Here is a 22,853-nt window from a genome sequence, read left to right as displayed (position 1 = left end):
TCCATCTACAGTGAACATCAAAGCTACTTAATTTTTGAACTTTTTTTAATAATAAACCTCATTCATGTCGAGCAACTCAGGATCTCACAACAAAATGTTAATTAACAATTGTTTGACATAACGAAACACATGCACAATATAACATGTTGAACTACAAAAAACAAACACGTTTGAAAAAAAATATGATGTAAGATTATTTTGTATTTTGTAAGGGAAAATACGACAGTTTTGAAGGGCATGGAGCCGTGGAGGTTGACGATACGTATGCAAATGACATTTTTTTGATGCTTTACATGCTGACATTGTATGCAACATAATATAAATACGACATGAGAGCCATCTTATTACATATTAACATATTTCTTAGTATTTTTATTAATTTGTGTATTTATTATGCATTCTTTTCAAAGTCATTTTTCGACAATCATATTTATTTTTGACGTAATATTTTAATTTGTATTTTCCTTACCTGTAATTACGTAGTTTTTTCTTTATGTATTTATTTAAAATAATATGTTTTGGGATTGTTTTAATAATTGTATTCATTCATATATATTTTATTCATTAATTCATTCATTAATTCTCCATTTCATGTGGTGTGATTTTCACCGTTAGTTCGCGCTGTGCATATTTAACTTATTGAATCGGCAATATTTATTTAAAGAAGAAGAAAAAAGACGCTGACGTTTGCGGCAACGATAGACCCAGCCTCGATTCCCGCGCGCGCTGGCGCTTTCAAAGATTGTATAAACGTGTGACAGATGAGCATACATACGTGTGGACAGAAGGAAGGTACGCAACTAATTTTGAGGGAATTGCATTTATTGTATTTTTATGAATATTAAACATACAAAATACATATTTATACTATGACAAAGGTAATCAGAACAGCGATATTCAGCAATTTTAGGGCACAAATTGAGAGTAACACCTCCTCACGTGTATTCTTGTCCTCACGCAACTTCCGCGTTTCTGCTCAAAAAGGAACTTGTAAACAGACAGGTGAAAATAACAGCATGGCTGTATAGAAATTATTATTTTTTTCTTGCTTTTGCGCTAAATTCATTCTCATGGCGGGAGTGATCCGAAGGCTCGACGAGACGGTTGTCAACCGTATTGCAGCGGGGGAGGTTATCCAGCGCCCTGCTAATGCAGTCAAAGAAATGATCGAAAACTGGTAACTGGCGCAAAAACACAAACACGTGTGTGTTTGTTTATATGTTAGTGTTTTATGTTTGTTTATGTGTCTCTAACAATCGGTGGATGCATTATATGTTGAAATTGCTGCAGTCTGGATGCAAAGTCTACAAACATCCAGGTGACGGTAAAAGACGGTGGCCTAAAGCTGCTGCAGATTCAGGACAACGGAACCGGAATTCGGGTACGACATGCAGCATTTCGTTTATTGTTTTATTTACATTTACATGTGTCTGAAATATAATTTCTTTGGTACCCCCCACCCCCTATTTTCTTTTTTTGTTCATGTCTTGTCATTTTAACATGTCTAAAAAGATCGATGTCTGGGGTGACAAACTGATTTTTGGGTCAGGGGCAGGGTTGGGTAGGAATACTTTAACTGGATTACTTTCAATTACTTTTGGATTACTCTAATACCAAATATGCTAATAAAAGACAAAAGAAACTAAATATTAATACAATTACTAAATTCTGTGCAGGCTTGGGGAGTAACGGAATACATGGAACGGCAAAAATGATGTTGGCAAGCTGTTTGGATTTATTTTCACTTTGTTTCTGTCGCATTTTATGTTAGTTTTGCCGGAGATCAAAGCCAGGTGAGAAAGCTTACCACGTGTTGTGAGTCATAATTGTATTCATATTTAGTTTCTTTTGTCTTTTATTAGCATATTTGGTATTGGAGTAATCCAAACGTAATTGAAAGTAAACCAGTTAAAGTAGCTCTACCCAACCCTGGTCAGGGGCCACATGGTTTAAAAAGCACTGTCGCGGGGGCTGCAATGGTTGATTAAAGAGAGGGAGACGGAAAGCAAAAGGAGAATTAAGAGAAAGAAAGGGAGAAAGACAAATAAAGTAATAGAATAATAATAATACATTCTACTTCAAGTTGCTATTCAGGGCACTCAAGGTCTCTGTACATAGAGTACCAAACAACAACAATAAAGAAAGAAAAAAACAAGAAAATATTAAATAGCAAATAAAAACACAGTAGCGTTAAAAGGGCACAGTGTGTGAGGAAGATGATCATGAAAAGGCAAGTCTGAAGATGTGGGTTTTGAGTCCGGATTTGAATGTGGACTGTGTGGCGGAATTCCGGAGGTCAGGGCGCAATGAGTTCCTGAGCTAGGGGGCAGAGCTGCTAAAAGCACAGCTCCCAAGGAGCTGAGACAGGCAATGGGAGTAGTGAGATGGAGGAAGGTGAATGATCTGAGGGTCGGAGAGGTAGGGAGGGGCAAGGTTATGAATGGCCATGTAGGTATAGAGAAGAATTGTGTAGTTGATTCTACGGTTGATTGGAGCCAGTGGTGTCGCTAAAGGACGGGGGTGATTCGATGGGGAGAGGGGGGTGGTGTTTGGTGACCATGCCCGCAGCAGAGTTTTTTGCCAGGAGATGTTTATGAGGAACTTTTGAGGTAAAACGTAGAGGAGGGATTTGCAGTAATCGAAGCGTGAGGTGACAAGGCTATGGACAAGGATAGCAGTGGTGTGATAGAGAGTGAGAAAAAGTGGAGGAGAAGAAAATGGAGAAAGCGGGAAGGAGAAGTTTAAGAGACAAAAATAGAAGTGGTGGAGAGGAAGAGAAAGTAGGATAGAATAGAGAAGGGGAATATAGGTGTAAAGAGAGATGAAAGAAATAGAAAGAGATGGGAGGAAGGGGGCGAAGGGATAGAGGCAGAGAGAGAAGAGAAAAACAAATAGGGAAAAAAAGATAGAGAGATGGTGGGAAAGAGTATGAGAAAAAAACGAGTGATAAAGACGATAGTAATATTTGCTTTGTGTGTGGAGACCGGCTTTGGCGGCATCCAGTGGACATATTTAAAACTGCAGCTCATTTTTTTTCCCCGCACTTCTCTCTGTATATCACGGGTCGGATTATAACCCTAGGTGGGCCTGCTTAGACCAGCGGGTCGTATGTTTGAAACCCTGCACTAACCCAATTGCGATCTTTGTCCCTTAGAGAGAAGACATGGAAATAGTTTGTGAGCGTTTCACCACAAGCAAGTTGCAGACGTTTGAGGACCTCTCTGCCATTGCAACTTATGGCTTCAGAGGAGAAGTACAGTAACGCATAACGATGCATGTAATAAAACATACACTTACCCTATTCCTCTGTGTCTTGTTTGCAGGCCTTGGCCAGCATAAGCCATGTTGCTCATGTAACCATAACTACAAAGACAGCTGATGCCAAATGTGCTTATAGGTATGCATTTCAATATGTTTGCAAAGGATTACATTGGGTACGTTTCCATGGAGGTAATAATTCAATTGAAACCTGAATATTTCCAATATTTCGTTTTTGTAAAGCCATGCAGTCACGCGTAATAATTTGATTAAGGGCTTAGTCCGACTGCGAGTGGTCCAATTGCAATGGTTGGTTCAGTCCTTTCTTTCTCCGTATGCATGTTGCACGCGCCTTTATCCCTTATCCGGGAATTTTTTGATGCCCTAAAGAACTGTGGGACTTGTAGTACAGAGATGAATGATACATGTTAACTTGCCAAAAAAGCCTCATGTGTATTGGTTGATTTCAGTTTTATTTTATACTCCCGCAACAAAAGAATATAGTCCATATATAGGGGATGACACAGTTGTATCCATTCATATACATTATATTCTATTTTTGGGGGGCTATCCACATGCAAGCACAATTGACTCAGCAATATAGCTCACTCCTGGGTAGGATCTTTGGCCTTAACCTGGCCCAAGTTTCGGCTTTAAGTATCAATCGTTAAGTCGGGTTGGGCTTCTCTCTTTCGCCGTTTTTTTTCCCTTTGTGGAGGATCTACACAGCATGCACTTATTTTTCCTAAAGTAGTTTTTGAGATTAAGAAAATGCTTACCAAGTTATAAATTTAACTCAAAATCACTAAATCCAAGTAAATTTTTCTCTTCAGTGTTGGGATGAAAGATGCACGGCTTCCTCATTCCACCTCCCTCACGCCAGATGTCATTTCTGCTTCTTGCCAATAGCATACAAGCTTGACAAACATTGTTTTTGCTTTTTGGTCAAATATTTCACTATGTGCAGCTTCTGCATGATTTTATTTTCTTTTCAGTACTATTTCGTTCAGTTTCACTTTCTTTTGCTGCACGTCGCCAAGATGCGCATATTTGGGCGCTGCACTTGCAATGCACACTTGATTTAAGGGACTCGGCCCCAAGCGAACCCCAGGCTGCGTAGTTCAGTTGAAACGCACTGTTAGGTGCTGAAGTGCGCACAGGTGGAGTAAAGCTTCGTGTTTACCTTGGCGGTGAATTAAAGCTTCGGGTTAATTTCAGGCTCGTTAATCAAATCGAGTCAATTCGTCGGGTTTGGGCGGGTTCATGTTTACACACCCCTGACTCGGGTCGGGTCGGGCTGAATTTTTTTAGGCCCAATCTTACCTCTGCTTCTGGGGTAGGAAGAAACGGGCATGGTATTTTGTGGAATTCGGTGAGTGACATGAATTAAACCATCTATTATTTAAATGTTAAAAGTCATATATAGAAACAACTTCTATTTACATGATCACGTCGCTTTCGCTTCACCCTTGTATTGGGAATACTTGCAAAAGCCATGTAGACCTGTTTACTGTATTCGGTTGTCCTTGAGTATGGAAAATCATTCAGATTGCGCCAGAAATCCAATATTTCACATGTAAACGTCACTGTTTCTTCATTTGTCTTACAGAGCCATGTACAGTGATGGTAAACTAAAAGCCCCCCCGAAACCCTGTGCTGGTAACCAGGGAACACAAATACTTGTGAGTTAAATCTGGTTTCAAGACATTTGCTTTATTGTTATGTCAGACATTTTTATTCATCCATATACACAATATTTCAATAAATGATGCAAGCAAAAAGTAATATGTATTAAAAGAAAAAGAAAGATTAATTTTGGGTCGTATTTCACACACTTATGTGTGTTATACACTTGATTCTGCTATATGTTTCTATTTTAGATAGATAGATAGATACTTTATGCATCCCCGCAGGGAAATTCACAAAAGCAGGGAAATTCACCTTTTATTTCCTTTCTGGGTTTGGATTGAATCTGCTTAACAGTTTTTATTTAAATATGAACTGTCATGTTATTGAATCAAGTCTGACTAATAAGTTCTGACCCAAAAAAGACACCCTCACGGCCTGAATTGAGGTCTTCAGTTTAGGCAACAAAATATAATAATAATAAAGATATAACATATATTTGAACTATTCCTTATTTGCAAATTTGCTAAATTGAATCATGGAATTTATGATGTTCGATCATATGAGTTACAAAATACTGGCATTTATGCACTTGCTATCTAAATATCATGGATCCCTTAACCACCAGCGTTGTTGGGGCACCACCTCCTGTGGTCTGTCTTGGGCAAGTACAGCCTGGCAGCGCCCATCCCTCTCCGGGCTGTTTTTCTGGATAGAGTTTTGCTCCCCCACATGAAACACATGGTACTGGTTTTCATGATTACCAGAAGCAGGAGAAAACTCCTGATCTGACTCAGAGACAGCACCTTCGTCATCTGGTTGCCGTTGTTTTTCAGTGTGAAGCGCTTTGAGCTTGGATGAATATGTATATTATTGCTGTTTTTGACACGATAAAAAGTGATTCAAAAACTTGCAAATATGGTATCAATGACGAGCCCCTCGAAACGTGATATTTTTGGTATGCTAAACAAAGGAAAATCCAGTTAACAAATAGTATAGGATGTAAAATAGCTGATTTAAAACCAGTTTACGCTATTCATGTACAAACAATTTGCACAGGGGTTTATTTTTGAGTATATTAAAATCTTTGGATATTTATAAAGGTTTTATTACTGCGATTAAAATTCGAATCCCCAAAATCATTAAAAAAAACATTTTAACCTGATTCTATTATGTGAGTTTGTCATTAGGGGTTGTAGTTTACAGTCTATAACATGTACGAAGCTGCATGGACTTTTTTCAAAAATCACCTATCCATTGATACTTTAACTCAAACACAGCAGCGCATAGATTTCATATATAAGTGTCAGGTAAGACCATACATTTTTTTCTCTGCTACAGTTTAAATATTGCTTTCTTGCTCTACCAAACGAATGGAGAATAAGATGTACTAGTAGGTTCATTTTTATGTAAATCTTACTATGCCTCACCATACACAAACCTCACCGTACATCACTGTTGTGTATTGCACAGCACAGTGAGATCTGTTTGCTTAAGCTTTGGTGCAATGCAGGCCAGAGTAAATGTGTCTTTCAATTTGGTATTCTGCGGCCAGGCGGAGGATCTCTTCTACAACGTGTCCACCAGGAGGAAAGCTTTAAAAAGCCCCAGCGACGAATACTCCAGAATCGTGGAAGTGGTGAGCAGGTGCCGATTAGACAATTTCTTCATCAGAGCATTTGACACGATTTGGTGCGTTCCATGTTTGGCATTTGCTTGTGTTTTGCAGGTATGCTATACACAATTCTGGGAAAAGCTTTTCTGTCAAAAAGGTGAAATTACGACACAATAATATCGGAGTGATGATTTCTCTTCACACGTCATACTGCTCTTTTTCAGCAAGGGGAGACTGTCGCAGACGTGAGGACTTTACCCAACGCGTCAGTGGTGGATAACATTCGAGCAGTTTTTGGCAATGCTGTCAGCAGGTAGGAGAAACCTAAAGTTCCCTTTTTTTTTTCTCCAATGACGACAAAAATGATGTTCCTAGGGAGCTGATCGAGATAGGCTGCGAGGACCAGAAGTTGGCCTTCAAGCTGAAGGGCTACATCTCCAACGCAAACTACTCGGTCAAGAAATGCATCATGGTCCTCTTCATCAACCGTAAGCAGCGAACTCACGGGACATTTTGCGATTGGGACTCAATGGCGCTTACCAACTTTCAGACCGTTTGGTGGAGTCCAGTGCACTGAAGAAAGCAGTAGAGACTGTTTATGCAGCATACCTGCCCAAGAACACACACCCCTTCCTTTACCTCAGGTAACAGTATCTAAGATAGCATATCTGGTGCACCATTTTGTTTTAGTTTTAGATAAACAAGCAAACAGCACCAGCATGGCAGATGAGGATAGACCTGGGAGGAAAATGACACTTTCCTCAGGTAGTCCAAACTTCCCTGAGGCCAGACATCATGATTTGGTCAGAAGAGGCCCAAAAGAAGATGGATGCAGTGAAGCACGTGAAAGAAAAAATACCAAATATCAAGAACTGGTCCAACAGTGCAGGGACAAGGGATGGCAGACCTGGCTATTTCCAGTGCAGGGTGCAGGGGCTTCCCAGCGCAGTATGTATGGGAAACATTGACAGCTCTAGGATTAAGTGGAAGGGAGAGGAAGGTAGCTGCCCATAGGGTGGGGGGAGCCGCGGAGAGAGCCTCTTGTTTCTGGAGCAGTAGGCAGGAGTTTAGCTGGGGACCAGGAGAAGATGGGCAGTGACTGGTCATCACTGCCGGCCCGCCAACTCGAGGGCGATGTGGTTTAGGGTCTGAACGCCCAGTGACAGTTGGACACCACCTGATGACATCTCCTGGTTGAAGGCTACTGTCACTTTTTGAGCGACTGCAAAGTTAGCACTGATTAGAAGTGTATGTAATAGTATTCTATATGTATACCTGAGTCATAACCCCCTAGTGGGAGGTGGCTAGAGTCAAGAACACTCTTTCTGGGAGATTGATAAAGAGGAGGGGATTCCCAGCCCCCTCGCACACCCAACTTATGTGTTGCAACATCTCGTAGGGAGTCATTAGGTGACCAAACCCCTAATGCTGAGCGCCAAGCAGGGAGGCAATGGGTACGAATGTTGTACGTTTTATGTATGACCCAGCCGAGGCTCGAACTAGCAACCTCCCAGTCTGGTGGCGGGCGGCCTACCCCCAAGGCCACCGAGCTGGTGGTTTTCTATAAATATCTGGATTTATTTTAAAATGGAATGATTGGATTTGGGTTTGATTCAAATCACCTGCGTCTTTTGAAAGAATGACCTATGTCATTATATGAGTACAGTGGTACCTCTACTTAGGTAAGTTTTAGGTTATGAAGTACCTGAACAGGAAACTATTGCCTCTAGTTACGAAGTCAAAAATACAGTACGGTACGCGCTCCTTTTCGCCACTTCCAGAGTTTCCCAGCATGCTCTTCGTGTCACAGTTCAGAGTTCACAGACTAGTGGGAGGAGGACTTCCGGCAAGACGTAGCCATGATTCAATCAGCCCAAATTAAAGACGAGTCTCGGAATTTGTGGAAAGAATTATCCGGAAAAAGGGTTGACAAGTCGGGCTATCGCTATGTCTGCCTTGAGTATTTCTGACCAATTATTAAAAGCCGGCAAAAGCAGACATCATAGTATCCGTTTTTAAGAAACGTAAGGAAAAAAGTATATTAATAATGTTATTATTTGCTTTATTTTTTGTTTTTTTTACCTTATGTGCCTCTCGTTTTATGTTTAGTGTGCGGTAATCTAATTTTAACATGTATTTGTTTCATCTTATGATGCTACTTTACAATTTATTAAAATAAATATACTGTACTTTTTGGGGCTTGGAACGGATTAGCGCATATACATACAAAATGTGTCTCAGGTTACAAAGCTAGTTCTAGAACAAATTACATTCGTAAGTAGATTCACCACTGTAGAACGAAATTGTAGGGCTTCCCCTTTCAGGCCAAGTAAAGGAGATATGATAAAAACATTCGTAGTGAAAAATGAGGCCAAGATAAATGATACCACAATAATGCCGCATCTTCGGGAAAACTTATGTTTTTTTCCCTTTTTTATTTGACCTTATGGGGCAGTTTAGAAATCGCTCCTCAGAACGTGGACGTGAACGTGCACCCAACCAAACACGAGGTGCATTTCCTGCACGAGGACAGCGTCATCGAAAGTATCCAAAGGAACATTGAGGGCAAGCTGCTGGGATCCAACTCCTCACGCACGTATTTCACTCAGGTAATACTGCAGGCAGGCAAATAGAAAACTGCATTGGTTAATTAGATATATGCTGTGCTTCCTAACTTTTTTTAGCCTTTTTGTGTCAAAGAATTTCGAGGCACACTGTAAAGATTTAAAAAATACTTCTACAGACCTATTTTTCTTATATAGTACCGTAAAATTCGGACTATAAGCCGCACCCAGTACATTTTTAGAGGAAAAAAACATTTAGTACATACATAAGCTGCACCTGACTATACATAGGCCGCATGTGCCCACATTGGAACATGATATTTTTACAAAGAAAGACGGTACACATAGTTTTATTAATATACGGTACCTTAACCCCTGACGTTCTGCCACATGATTTCCGCTTACAAATTAACAGACTTGTAAAATTATTCCTGATATGGTAGTTTGTGCTCAGGGTTGGGTAGGGTTACCTTGACTTGATTACTTTCAATTACTTTTGGATTACTCCAATACCAAATATGCTAAATAAAAGAACGAAATGTCGATACATCTGACCCGCACAGTTTCCTTGAGCGTCAGTCGGGATGGATAAGATTAACCATGTCTTTGTCAGAATTTTAGTTGGAGTAATCCAAAAGTAATTGAAAGTAATCAAGTTAAAGTAACCCTACCCAACCCTGTTTGTGCTCCCCTTTCCATGATGAGGGTCTGTTCATGCTAGTTTTATTTAGTCAGCATGTTTGGTCTGGTAGTGATATTATTTTCTTTAAAAACAGCCAGTCTCTTTGAAAATGAGGCAGACAGATCTCGGTGAAAAAAAAAAAGACTTCTATTTCCACTTCTGGAGGCGGCGGCCCGCACAGTCAACTTTCCTTTTTTTACATGCAGTTGCCATTTCAGAAATTGGGTGAGTTTAAAATCTCACAGAAAGCCAAGGGCAAGGTGGCCAAAGGGCTACTTCCATCATCTGGTGAAATTGTGCTTTTTTTTTTTTTTTTTGAGTACAAATTTATTTTATACTGCGATCAACATTACTGGCGGGACACATATCGTCAATTTCAGAACAGAGGCGGCTGGGCAGCAGAAACTTGATCAAGGACCATAACTGGCCCCTGGGCTTGACTTAAGACATGCCTGGTACAGAAGAATGAACTTGCCTGGTTTTTTAAATGTTTCTTCTTCCTTAGACATTGTTGCCCGGGCTGTCTATGCCTAGCGTAAGCGATGTCAAATCCACCAGCGATTCCACCGATCGTGTCTACGCGCACCAAATGGTGAGGACTGACAGTCGAGCACAGAAGCTGGACGCCTTCCTCCTACCCAAAGAAAAAACGCTTCCCCGGCCAGAACTCGCCAGACAGAGCGGCACCGATCCGGAGTCCAAAACGGCCGAGTTGGATGACGCAGATATGCTAGATGCCCTGGACCAGATGGACGCAGATTTGCCGGAAAGTGAGGACCGCAGGGAACAGTTTCCTGAAGTCCAAAGGTAAGGCCGTTTACCTGCCTAAAGTTAAATGCACAGTTATCACCAGTTGACTATTGGTAAGAGTAGGTGTCGGGCGAGGCCTTATTTTTCGGTTCAGGCCGCTGAAGCATACCATTGTGGCCCGCCTAAAATTAACTGTAATGTTTTGACTGCAATCCATTACCCCCAGTCGACTATTACTTGGAGCAGGACTCGGCAGAGCACTTTTTATTTTTTATTTTATTCAGGCTGCTCAAGTGTGCCATTGTGGACCACCTGAAATGAAGAATACTGTTTTGGCTGTTATCTATAATCCCTTGTCAACTATTGCTAAAAGCAGGGTCTGGCTGAGCACATTATTTAGGGGGGGGTTTAGGCTGCCGAAAGGTGCCATTGTGGTCAGACTAAAATTACTGTGATCAAGCTACGCCGCTCTTCAGTTGTATACGTCTGCGGAAAGGGATGCCTTGTAATCGCATTTCCTCCAACTTTGGAAAGAAGTTCAGTTTTTCGATGTCTTCCCATCGATTAAGACCTGGAAATATTGCGAGGAGACGTACTATAAAGGTATTAAACCGTCACAGTTAAGGGAGTGGTCATCTTATTTATTTTTACAAGTAAACCATGTGAGAAACACCTCTTTTTGTCAGATTCTTGAGTGCGGCCATTTGGCTTCTCACTATCATTAGAAAATTATATTACACAGAAAATTGCTGAAGTGTGCCATTTTGGCCCGCCTAAAATGAACTGCACTGTTTTGCTTAAGACTCGTTATCCCCAGTTGGCCATTGCTGAGTGCGGGGCCCAAGAGAACAAATTTGTCAAGCTCTTTTTTTCTCCTGGTCCTTCTGCCTAGAATGAACTGCACTGTTTTGGACATGATCCATTATTCCACACAGAAAACATCTTTTTGTTATGCATGGTTATTCTTTTTCCGTTCTTTCCGCCTAAAATGAACAGCACCAGTGCGCCCGCGATCCATTATCCATAGTCAACTATTGCTGCGAGAGGTAAAGGAGGGTGTTTGCTGTTCCTCAATTACCATGATAAACAAGGAATTAATGAATCACATTTTAAACTTCCAAAAGTAATTATTTTTGTGTGTTGCAGTTTTTTTTAAACATTAGCACTGATGAACAGTTGATACAGCCATCTGAAATTACATGAGTGGATATGAAAACTGCAATAGCATAAACCTGCGTGCCTCCACTTCTGTAAAAAGCATCTCCAGCTCTTTCCTTAAAATTCCACTTGTTTTTACGCCCTAGTCTCAATAATTATTAAAACTCGATAGTACAGACAGGCCAGGTTTATTTAAACATGATTTGCGTTTTTATGAGTGGGCGTTGACTAGAGGTAAGGTTTTGGGCCCTGGCCCAAATTTTGGGCTGAATTCAGGCTCAAAATGTCAATCATTAGGAATGGCCGGTCAGGTTTCTCTCTCGCTGTTTTTTTCCCCTTTGTGAAGGATACACAGCACGCACTTACTTTGTCTCAAGTTATTATTTAGATAAAGAAAATGTTTACCAAATTATCAGTTTAACTCCAAATCACTGAATCAAAAGAAATTTTCCACCTCAGTGTTGGGGTTGAAGACGCTTCCTCCTTTCACCTTCCCCACGGCAGACATCATTTCTGCTTCTTGCCAATAGCTTACAAGCTTTAGAAACTCTTTCTGCTTTTTGGGCAAAGCTTTCTTTATTTGCAGCTTGTAATCTGCATAATTTGATTTTCCTTTGGGTGCCCTTTTCTTCAGTTTCACTTTCGTTCGCTGCACGTTGCCGAGAAGCGCACTTCGGCGTCAAAACAGTTATTTAGTCGCTACACTTGCAGTTTACACTTCATTTGAGGGACTTGGCCCTAAATAAACCCAAAGCTTCGTGTTCTTCTTTTTCCTTGGCAGCAAATTAAAGCTTCTGGTTTATTTCGGCTCGTTTATCAAATCAAGTTAAGCCGTGGGGTTTAAGCCAGTTCGGGTTCATATACCCGCGACTCGGGTTGAGTCGGGCTGAATGTTTTAGGCCCGATCTTACCCCTAGCATGGACAGACAATCAGAATCACCATTGTTATCATTTTATTGCTACAATGAAATTACGTTGACAAAATATACACTATAGAGAGTAATACATGGAAAAATATTAAGTATTCCCCCACTTATATAAAGTATTCACATCTAAAAAAAACTACACACGAGCAGGTTATTGCACTCAAGAGTAACAAAATCAACATTACAACTACAAATGGAGTGTTCGGCTTTTCCAATGTGTGAGATGAATTCCAATTAATTGAGATTTACAAAAGAGTTTGGCCTGGATTCAGATTCTTATCTGGATATTTTTGTACTTTTGACGGTTCTGTATATCAGTGGTCAGCGACCACCGGGCCATGGATTTTTACTAGGCCGTGGATCATTTATTGCCAGGCCACACAAAAATTAAAAAAAGTTGGTCCATCTTAGAAAAAATATGCTTTATTTTTTTTGCTTACTCTGTATATAACTCCCATTTTTTTAACCCACAGAAGAACTTTGGGTGCCCGTTATATGCAAGGTTATACTGTACTCGAGCAATGAATGACATTTGAAAAATATCTCTAACCACATTTGCACAACATTGGAGGCAACGAGAAACGAACCTGGATCGTAGCAGTGAGAGCGCTTAATCCTAACCACTGCACTCTTAGGGATGCAGATGACATAGGAAAACATGTTAGAGTCTAACATTCGTCTCTGGTACTGTAAGAATAGTGTGATGATGAGAGAACATATAATGCCTTTTCAAATGTCATTTACATCCCCAGTGGTCTAGAGATTACACTGTGAATTTAGGCTTATTATTGTTGTTATTTCTACCAATGTAGAATATTGAAAGACTGCTCCGTAGTACAGAAAAGGTTGGGGACCACTGCCCTACGCCATATCTCAGTCGGAAATCCACACAAATCTTAAAGGTGTACTGTCCATGAGGCCCCCTGATGTCTTTTTCTTCTGAGAGGATTTCTACCGCCCCCAACTGGCCCCAATTATGCCTAGATGCAAGTTCACGAGCTTGTATGTATCTACCAGGAAGCGTCCCAGAAAAGAGCCGCAGGAGGCTGAGGAAACGGAAGGACACGAGGACCTGACTGCTGCGGCCACGCCCGACAGAAGAATCATCAAACTGAACAGTGTCAAAGAGCTGAGAACCGAGATTAGCGACAATGCTCACAAAGGTACAAACGGGGGAAAAAAAAAGACGGCTGGATAGAACTACCGCTCTCTAAATGACTAGCCATTTATTCCTGGTTATGCATTTGTGGTCATGTATGTCAGAGCTGCACACTATTGACAATGGTATTTCAGAACCAATAGAGAATTTAGATTGAAGGTGTTTTTTGAAAATGTTATTACTTAAAATAAAACTCCACACAACAAAGCGCAGATTTCGTATGAAGGTAACGTTTTGATTAAAATCGTGACGGATAACTGGGTTCATAAAACACTTGTGATATTGAGTCCTCTAGATTAGGATATACCAACCTTTTTGAAGCTGAAATGACTACTTATGCTATAACTATGTTATTACCAGGTTGTAATTATTAGATTTAAGGGTTAAAATAGATGCAGTCCCCCACTAAAACCAATTCTGTGCGCTTAGGGAATGACAAATCAATTATGGGCAAATTTTATAGAATATGCCGGAATTGATGACACTGATAATGTCAATGATTTTTCATGCCAGTTAGAAATCAAATTTCCTAGAAAATCTCAATGAGCCATCACTGGTGAGCTATTTTAGAACCCTTCTGTGGGATACTCAGGTGTTCAGATGGAGACCCTTGCTCGAGATGGCACTCTTTGATTCAAGATGCACTGGAAATGAATTGAACTACCCTTTGTAATAAACCAAGAGCACCATCTAGAGGACAAAAAAGAACATCGCTTGATTTTTTTTTGGGGTTATGTTTTGATTTTTGTTATTCATATTCTGCTGAAACGTCCTACCTTGTGGAGACATCCTACCCAATGCCTAGTCTCACAAGGGTTATTGTGATTTCCTAAAGAGAACTTACAATTTCCGTTCTGAATTAGTCTTATTTGACTCTTTCCCTACCTCAAACTAATGTTTTCTGACGTAGCTTTTAAGCCTGGCGTATTTCTCTGCGATATATTTTTTAGCATAGTGTTTGTTGACCACAGTAATCACGCTTCCGGGGCCGGCCCAAGCCTTCATGGGGCCCTAAGCAAATTTCGATTTCTGGCCCCAGTATAACTTGATCATTGCATAGATACTAGTATAACTCATTACATGGGTAACGATTTGGAGACTGTTGGCCGCATTGGGTTAAAAAATGTGGCCAAGGGGTCTATCTTGGAGACAGATCCAATTTTCCCATTTGAATGAATGAATGAAAACTTTATTTCGAACATTATAAAATAAAAACAGGACAAAACAATGACTTAACAACAAAAATAAAGTCAACATAACATGTTCGAAAAGGGGTAGTAAGAAGCAGACGCTTATTTTCCCTACCCCTTCATCTTCCCTATTAGATACCTTTTACAGATAGCTCCTCTTGTGTCTAATACAACAAAGTACTTATTACATAGGTTAGATATAAATAATTATACTGTAATAACTATAGGCACATATTTTATACATTAATCATCATAGTACCCATCTATTAACGTTATAATGCTACTAGTCACTAAATATCATTGTGACACCAATGATAATAACAATAGCAATAATAAGTTATGATATAATAATAGTAACAATAACAACAAGGTTAACGATAGTTGTAAATGCAGTATTTCCAATCACTAGTCACACTCATACCCCATTTTCTTCATCTCTGTATTCTGCCAGTAATGTTTTGTTGTATTTAAATTTGAACACGTGAATAGTTGGACATTGTTTGATCTCGTCTTGTGAATTGTTCCAAAGTTTGACTCCACACACAGACACACACATACTTTTCCTGGTGGTTCTCACCTGTGGGATTTTGAATTTACTACAGCCCCTCAAGTTATAACCTCCCTCTTTCCATTCCCATTTAGGAATAAATATACATGCAGTCATGTACATGATATATTTCTTTTGAAAAGATTAGTCTCATTAAATTGGTTTTGATCACAATTAAAGCAAAATTATACAATAGGTCCTAGTTTTAAGCACTTCATTTGATATTGAGTTTAAGTATTCTAGTTGTATTTTTTTGGTATTTTTTAGTATTTCTTGATTCAGATTTTTGTTGAAGTTCTGTAGTTTTTTGTAGTACTACTGTCGTAGTTTTATTTTTATAGTACTTTTGTAGTAGTTATGCAGTAATCTTTTGGAGTATTGTCATAGTAGTATTATGTTAGTATTTCTGTAGTATTTTTGTTGTGTTTTGATATATTTGTATATCTGTGGTATTTTTGTTGTATTACAGTAGTTATATGATTTTAGTAATTTTGCAATATAACTGCAGTATTATTTTTTTGTATTTTGTAATATTTCCATAGAATTTTTGTTGCGCATCTGTAGTATTTCTGTAGTATTTTAATTGTTCAATATTACTGTAGTTTCCTTTTTTTTTTTGCTATTTTTGCAGTATTTCTGTTGTGATACTTCTGTAGTAGTATTTCTGTAGTGAATTTTTTTTTGTAGTGTTATTTTGTTTCCAAAGCAGTATTTTAGTTGTATTTTTGTCGATTTTTTTGTAGTATACCATAATAGTATTTTTAATATTTCTTTAGTATTTTGTAATATTGCTGTAGTTATACTATTTGTGGTATTTCAATAGTATTTTTTTTAGTTTTTCTTTAACATTCTTTATCAGAATGAAAGCCAAATAATATGAGGTCCCTGTTTTTTAAGCACTATATTTGATATTTAGTTTTGTATTTTTGTTTTATTTGTGTAGAAGTACTTTAGTTGTGGACGCACAGTGACAATGAAGACAATATTGGCACCCAAAAAGTTAACTGCTCTTGGGGGCCCCCTAGCGGTCGCGGGGCCCTAAGCAGCCGCTTAGCTCGCTTATGCCTTGGGCCAGCGCTGCACGCACCGTAGGTATGCATGCAGACCCTCGTTTTATGTCGTGAGTAAAACTTCTGTTTGGATTAAATCGGAGTTTGTTGCTAGTTTTACTTGATAAGAAAAAATAGATCACTCGCAGTCAGATTAGCTTACAGTAGGACGTCTCGGCAAGGTTGGAAGTTTCAGCAGAACACTGGTATTTACATTTTAATCATACCAATTTATATTCTGTTTATGTAACATGAGATAAGAAGCAAAATGTACTATTTTTTTATTCATCTCATAAACCCGCATTTTTTTCGTGAGTTGTGATTGGTCGTTATCTGGCTATGGTGATTTTCAGTCAACGGTGGCTAATCTGAGATTTTTCTGGTTTACTCGTAATCCAAAAACACAATATCAATCATATTATCGTAGTTAAACTTGTAGGTTTATGTATCATAATCAAAATACTTTCCCCGAATAACAATAAAACCCCAAATGAATTGGTCTTTTTTTTTCTGGCTCCAGGGCTTCAAGAGATGCTTCAAAATCACACGTTCGTGGGCTGCGTCAACCCCCAGTGGACTCTGATCCAGCACCACACTAAACTCTACCTGCTGAACATCACCACACTGAGGTCACACAATCACACACACGCATTAACCCTTTTCTTGTCTTTGGGTCAAAATGAGCTGAAACTGCGTTAAAAACCCGACAATAATCCCCTAAAATGATGTTTTTACTAAAAAATTGTATTATTCTGCTAGATTGGCTCCAACAGTCGAAATGTTTCTATTAAAATTTCATGTAAGCTGTGTTCATAGATGGTCTACGGGTCAAAATCGATAGTTATTTACACTCCACGGCATGTTAAAATGTTTTCATAGTCTCAGATCAATCAGTAGCAAAAGCAAATGAGACAAATCAAGTTGTTTTATAATGGATTGCTGTTTTAGATCAATTAGTAGTACAGTTATCACCCGTTTTTTGCGGGGGGTTGCATTCCGAAAAAGGACCCTCGATAGTCAAACCCGCTAAGTAGAAACCTTTTATTATTTATTTTTTATACATGGAAACCAAAGAATAAACCCTATTTACAGGCTCAACTGTTTGTCTTATGAGTAAAGTTACTGTATTTTATCTGTACATTTAAAAAAAAAAAAAGGTATAACCTCTATACTCTATAATTATAATTTTAAAAATAGTGTTGCTCCTATAGTGCTCCGTTGATTCAGGACACTATCCACTTGTATTTGGTTGCCATCATGAGGACGTCATTTGGAAAACAAATGTGGCATAAATATGCTTAGCCTTCCTTTAATACGGGGAGTAGTCCAAATGTGTTGGCGGCGGAAAGCATCCTCCTTTGCCATTTGGTGCTTTTGCCAGTCCAAAGAGTTTTCTTAATATGATGGCTCTAAAGTTCCAAAAGATTTGCACATACGTAATGTAGGCTTGTCATGCTAGTTTACGTACATGTACAACTTAGACAGTACCGTTATTAACGCACAAGCAGACACAGGCAGAAAAGGGACAGTTTGGCCAATCTGAATGCAGATGAATATCCGCTAAGTAGCGAAATAGCAAAAAGTAAACTTGAAGCAGACGGACAAGACAAGGTAGTCAAGTCACGTTTATTTGTATAGTCCTTAATCAGTCTCAAAGTGCTCCACTGCAAACCACAGTATTATTATACCATCCCCTGATCTAAGACCTTACATGAGGTCAAGGAAAAACTTAAAAACCTCAGCCTGAGGAAAATGAATAAACCTTGAGAAGAGACCGTAGGTTGTGTTCTCGCAAATGGCAAAGCTTTTTTGTGCATTTCCAAGGATCATAAATTGAAACTCCACATTCTCTGAATCGGTTGTTTTTTTTTTTCTATCGTATTGTATTTTATGGCGGGATAAACTTAATTAATTGGAATGTATAAAAATGCATCCCAAACTCCTTTTTCTCACATATTTTTCTCAAGTGAACCATATCACACATATTGTGGTGAAGGACAAGTTATTAATGAAAGCAATATGAAATTGGGTGTTAAGAATTCAATTAAGCAGATGGTAGTGTGCCCGCTTTGAGACTGGGAGGTCGCTGGTTCGCGCCTCGGCCGAGTCATACCTAATTGGTAAAATGGCGGCGCCCTCTGTTGGCTGCGGCTGCATCGGCTCGCTACAACGGGTCAGGTGTATCGACATTTCGTTCTGTGTACATTGTTACAAAGAATGACAATACAAAGGAAATTATTATTATTATTATTATTATCACAAGCACGGATCCTTTAACCGCATGGGTCGTTGGGACACCAATAAGGACTTCACTCTGGACAGTTATAGGTTCTTCTTAGGGTCCAAAGTGCCTTCTGATGGTGTTGCGCACCGTTTCGTTTGTTACATGGGCCAAGTAGCTGATGTCTAGAAGTATCCTATAGCATTGCATCTCAATGGCCTGGATTTTCTTTTCCAGTTTTGCCGTGAGAGTCCATGTCTCGCAAGCATAGTAGAAGACTGAAGAAACCAGCCCTGATCTTTGATTTAACTGCTTTGTTCTTGTCCCTCCGGATGGGTTGAAGTCTGGCAAAGTGCGGCAGTGGTTTGAGCTATCCTGGCCATGATTTCTAGTTCTGAGCGCTCCAAGATATTTAAATTTGGCCTGGATTTTCTTCTCCAGTTCTGCTTTGAGAGTCTGTCTCGCAAGCATAGAGAAGGTTTAAATTGGGGGTTTATTGAAGACGGGTCATTTTGACCCAGATGACACAGGTTGTATACAGAAGATGAGGAGAACAGGAGACATTGAGGTTTAACTTGCCATTTTCCCTGTTGCAGCCAGGAACTCTTCTACCAAATCCTCATCTACGATTTTGGGAATTTCGGTGTACTCAGGCTATCAGTAAGTAGAAAGTGCCCGTACTGCAATGACTATTTTATTTTACGAGCGTTTGTGATCCTAGGAACCAGCCTCTATTTACGAGCTGGCCATGTTGGCTCTGGATTCTGAGGAGAGTGGCTGGACTGAGGAGGACGGACCCAAAGAAGGCTTGGCTCAGTATATAGTTGACTTCCTGAAGAAGAAAGCGGAGATGCTGGAGGATTATTTTTCCATGGAGATCGATCAGGTCGAGGCCCATTTCATTGTGAGAACACATTTTCTTTTTTGTTCTCATGCTTTTTTTTTCACTGCAGGAAGGCAATTTAAGAGGATTACCCTTGTTGCTTGACAAGTACACACCTGTCATGGAAGGTCTGCCCATGTTCATCCTGCGCCTAGCAACAGAGGTAAGGGGCCTAAAGGACCGTATTATTTCTCCCAGTTGTTGATAAAAAAATCATTAAGACAAAAACTCTTTATTTAAATAATAAGCGAAAAAACATTTTGCTGCTATGGGTATCAAAATCCCCAAAAAGGAAGCCAAAAGAATGAGAAGTGAAATCGTGCCTTTTGGTCACACAGAGTTTCCGTAGTTTGCACTTCTCACCAGAGGTCTCTAACCTTAATCAATCAGAGAGCTACTTTTTGTTCCTAATTCGCGCGAAGGGCACCCAGTTTGATTTTCTCAAATGGCAACTTGGCTTTTTGGCCTGCTAAATGGCCTAATAGTTAGCTTAATAGCTAGCTAGAAAAGATAAACAGGTAAAAAACAAAAAAGGAGCTAGATAGCTAGGTCAAAGAGTGAAAGGCAATCAAAAAAGCCAGATAGAAAGTTAAAAAAAGCTACACAGCTAGCTAAAAGGAGGCCAAATGTTTAGTTTAATACCTAGCAACAAAAAGGTAATATTGTTATGGATGGCATGCAAAAAAGTAAACCGCTAGCTAGATAACCCACCAGCTTGATGCTGCAGTTGCCCAAGTAGGTCAAAAAGGCGTGGCATAAAAATCAATAAAATAATACATTTTGGTTCTTTTGAGTCTCCACAGTACCCTTCTATGTGCTCTTTAGCGTTTGTTTCCCGTTGCCCCACAGCAGGGGTCAGGAACCTATGGCTCTTTTCATGAGTACACATGGCTCAGAGATAAAATAGAAATTGTGCATTTAATTCATATGGGATGGGCTGAACTATACACAAGGCTTTGCCCAGCGCTGCCTGTACTATCCTTATTGTTTGCAGCATTTTGTAACATCTTGACAAAAGAACTTTGCTCGCACCTTGTTTTAAAACCAATATTTAGGACAATAGTCAAAATTAGTCTCAACACTCTTAATATTTGTCTCGCTCCCAGTGACCTAAGTGTTATATTGATAAGGGACACACGAACTGGCATAATTATTATTTCATATATTTTATAAATTCAACTAAGGTCACACAGTGAAATAAAATGTGCTGAAGAATATTTTGTCTGGAGAGTGGGTTTTGCGATTTTGATGAATATTGTCTTTAAATATATGGGGTGGCTCTCCCAAAAAATGTAAAAATATTTTTGCTTTAATGGCTCTTTGGGTCAAAAAGGTTTCCGGGACCTGCTTACACCACACAGTGACGTCTTGTGTTCAAATGATACCCACTGTCCCTTTAACATCTCACAAGGGTAGCACCTTATTCTCTTCTTTTGGCATCACGCAGATCAATTGGGACGACGAAAAAGAATGCTTCAGAGACTTCAGCAAGGAATGCAGCGCCTTTTACTCCATAAGGAAGCAATACATCCTGGAGGCAGAGCCTGGAGAAGAGGTAAGGGGACCAATTGATTGTCATCTTGTTTAGCAAAGGTTAGTGTTTGATATTTTTTTGTGTGTTTCAACAGGTTGGAGAAGTGAAGTCGTGGCAATGGAACGTGGAGCACGTTTTGTGCAAAGCATTCCGTTCGCTCATCAGTCCTCCCAAACATATCAGCGAGGACGGAACCGTGCTGCAGATCGCCAATTTACCCGATCTCTACAAAGTGTTCGAAAGGTGTTAGATGAAGACATTAATTTATATGCTGCTGTTGTGTTTTTATATCATGTATTTTTTGTATAATAATAAATGCTTGAAATCCTGAAAAAATGCGTGAATTTAAACTTGTTCAAGGGTTTTGGGTTTAGTGTTTGTGAATTGTTGCCGTGTTTTACCACAAGTCTGCTCAACTCTGCTCTGGTGGCTTCGATTTGGCTATTTCTTCTTCACTTGTGATTAACTGCAGCTGGCATTAGTTTGTATGGCATTGTCCTATGAAGCGTCAGGCCCCCTCTACGGCTAGCGCCCAAGAGGACAGGTGCATGCTACACCTAAACAGGGTACTTTGAAATGAGTATTAGTACAAGGATTAGGTATCAATTACCAGCTTGGGCATGGTGGTAAAATGTAATGGAAGAGCCTGCAACCAAAAATGTAAGCTACAAATTACTGTACTGCCAATTTTAGTCACCAAGTATATGGGGAGAAATTTGTTTAAACAACTGTATTCACAATTTACTCAAGATCTAAAAATCGTGTCTTGAAAAATGCACACGCATAAATCAAATTTGCATATATATTTGGCTCTGAGAAATACATGATTTTCGATTTTCTTTTAATGGTATTGGAAAATTGGCTTTAAAAAGTCCTTGAATTTGGTCATGAAAAAGGTGTGCAATTCCTGAATATTACTTACCGTAGTCTTCTAGTTTTTTTTCCCACAACTTCAAATCCTACTTGAAAACAAAAACTGCCTAACACATATACAAATAACACATGCAGATACAAATATTACAGAATGGATGAAAGCTAGCCTTATCTTATGTAAAATCTCCCAACATACAAGTACAGTGGAACCTCGGTTTTCGAACGCCTCTCAGTTCGAACAAATCAGTTCTCGACCAAAAATTGAGAAATTCTTGCTTCGCTTTTCGTTCAAAAAAATCGGGAGTTCGAACGCCGGTACGCTAGGGGCGATGCTGAGCGGCGTACGGGTGTAGATTGCCCCCACCCCTCGTGAAGAACTATTGTCACGTGAGCGCGCACTTCTTTTTGCTTCCGTTTTTAATATCGGTGAACGGAGTGTTTTAACCCCTAATTATGCCTCGGTAGAAGGTCAGTGCTAGCAGCAAAGTTGCTACAGGTGAAAAAAGAAGAGTAGTGCGTACAACCATTTAAGAAAGAAATAATAGCAAAATATGAAGAAGATGTGCGAGTTTACCTTCTTTCGAGGGAATAGAGCATGGCTTCTGCAGACTACCACAAAGGTAAGAAATCCTATTCATAAATCTTTTCTTTATCCTTTAAACGCTCACCACTTGTGGAGAACCGGGAGCTAAATGACGTGTAAACGACCTGATTTTTTATTTTCACACGATCATGTTAGCGTAATCTTTCGTACGGAAGATTATGCTAACGCGAACGTACGATTAGCCTGGGTTAGCTTCATGTTTACGTTCATGGTA

General features: G+C 39.5%; 1 protein-coding gene across 1 annotated transcript; it reads left to right on the top strand.

The window, feature by feature from the left end:
• The first annotated feature begins 635 nt into the window (after positions 1-635).
• Positions 636-21,493, top strand: mlh1 (mutL homolog 1, colon cancer, nonpolyposis type 2 (E. coli)). The gene is made up of 19 exons (XM_088350709.1): positions 636-1,177; positions 1,291-1,381; positions 3,155-3,253; positions 3,324-3,397; positions 4,868-4,940; positions 6,440-6,531; positions 6,614-6,656; positions 6,724-6,812; positions 6,875-6,987; positions 7,050-7,143; positions 8,955-9,108; positions 10,251-10,552; positions 13,597-13,742; positions 17,045-17,153; positions 19,342-19,405; positions 19,467-19,631; positions 19,699-19,791; positions 21,076-21,183; positions 21,257-21,493. Exons 1-19 carry the CDS (start codon positions 1,071-1,073, stop codon positions 21,410-21,412), a joined length of 2,172 nt encoding a protein of 723 aa, XP_088206835.1. The 5' UTR covers positions 636-1,070; the 3' UTR covers positions 21,413-21,493.
• Positions 21,494-22,853: the final 1,360 nt, after the last annotated feature.

The sequence above is a fragment of the Urocampus carinirostris genome, chromosome 13, assembly GCF_059441175.1.
Source record: "Urocampus carinirostris isolate Australia breed hairy pipefish chromosome 13, RoL_Ucar_1.0, whole genome shotgun sequence".
NCBI classification, from domain to species: domain Eukaryota; kingdom Metazoa; phylum Chordata; class Actinopteri; order Syngnathiformes; family Syngnathidae; genus Urocampus; species Urocampus carinirostris.
This window is presented reverse-complemented; position numbering and strand designations above follow the sequence as displayed.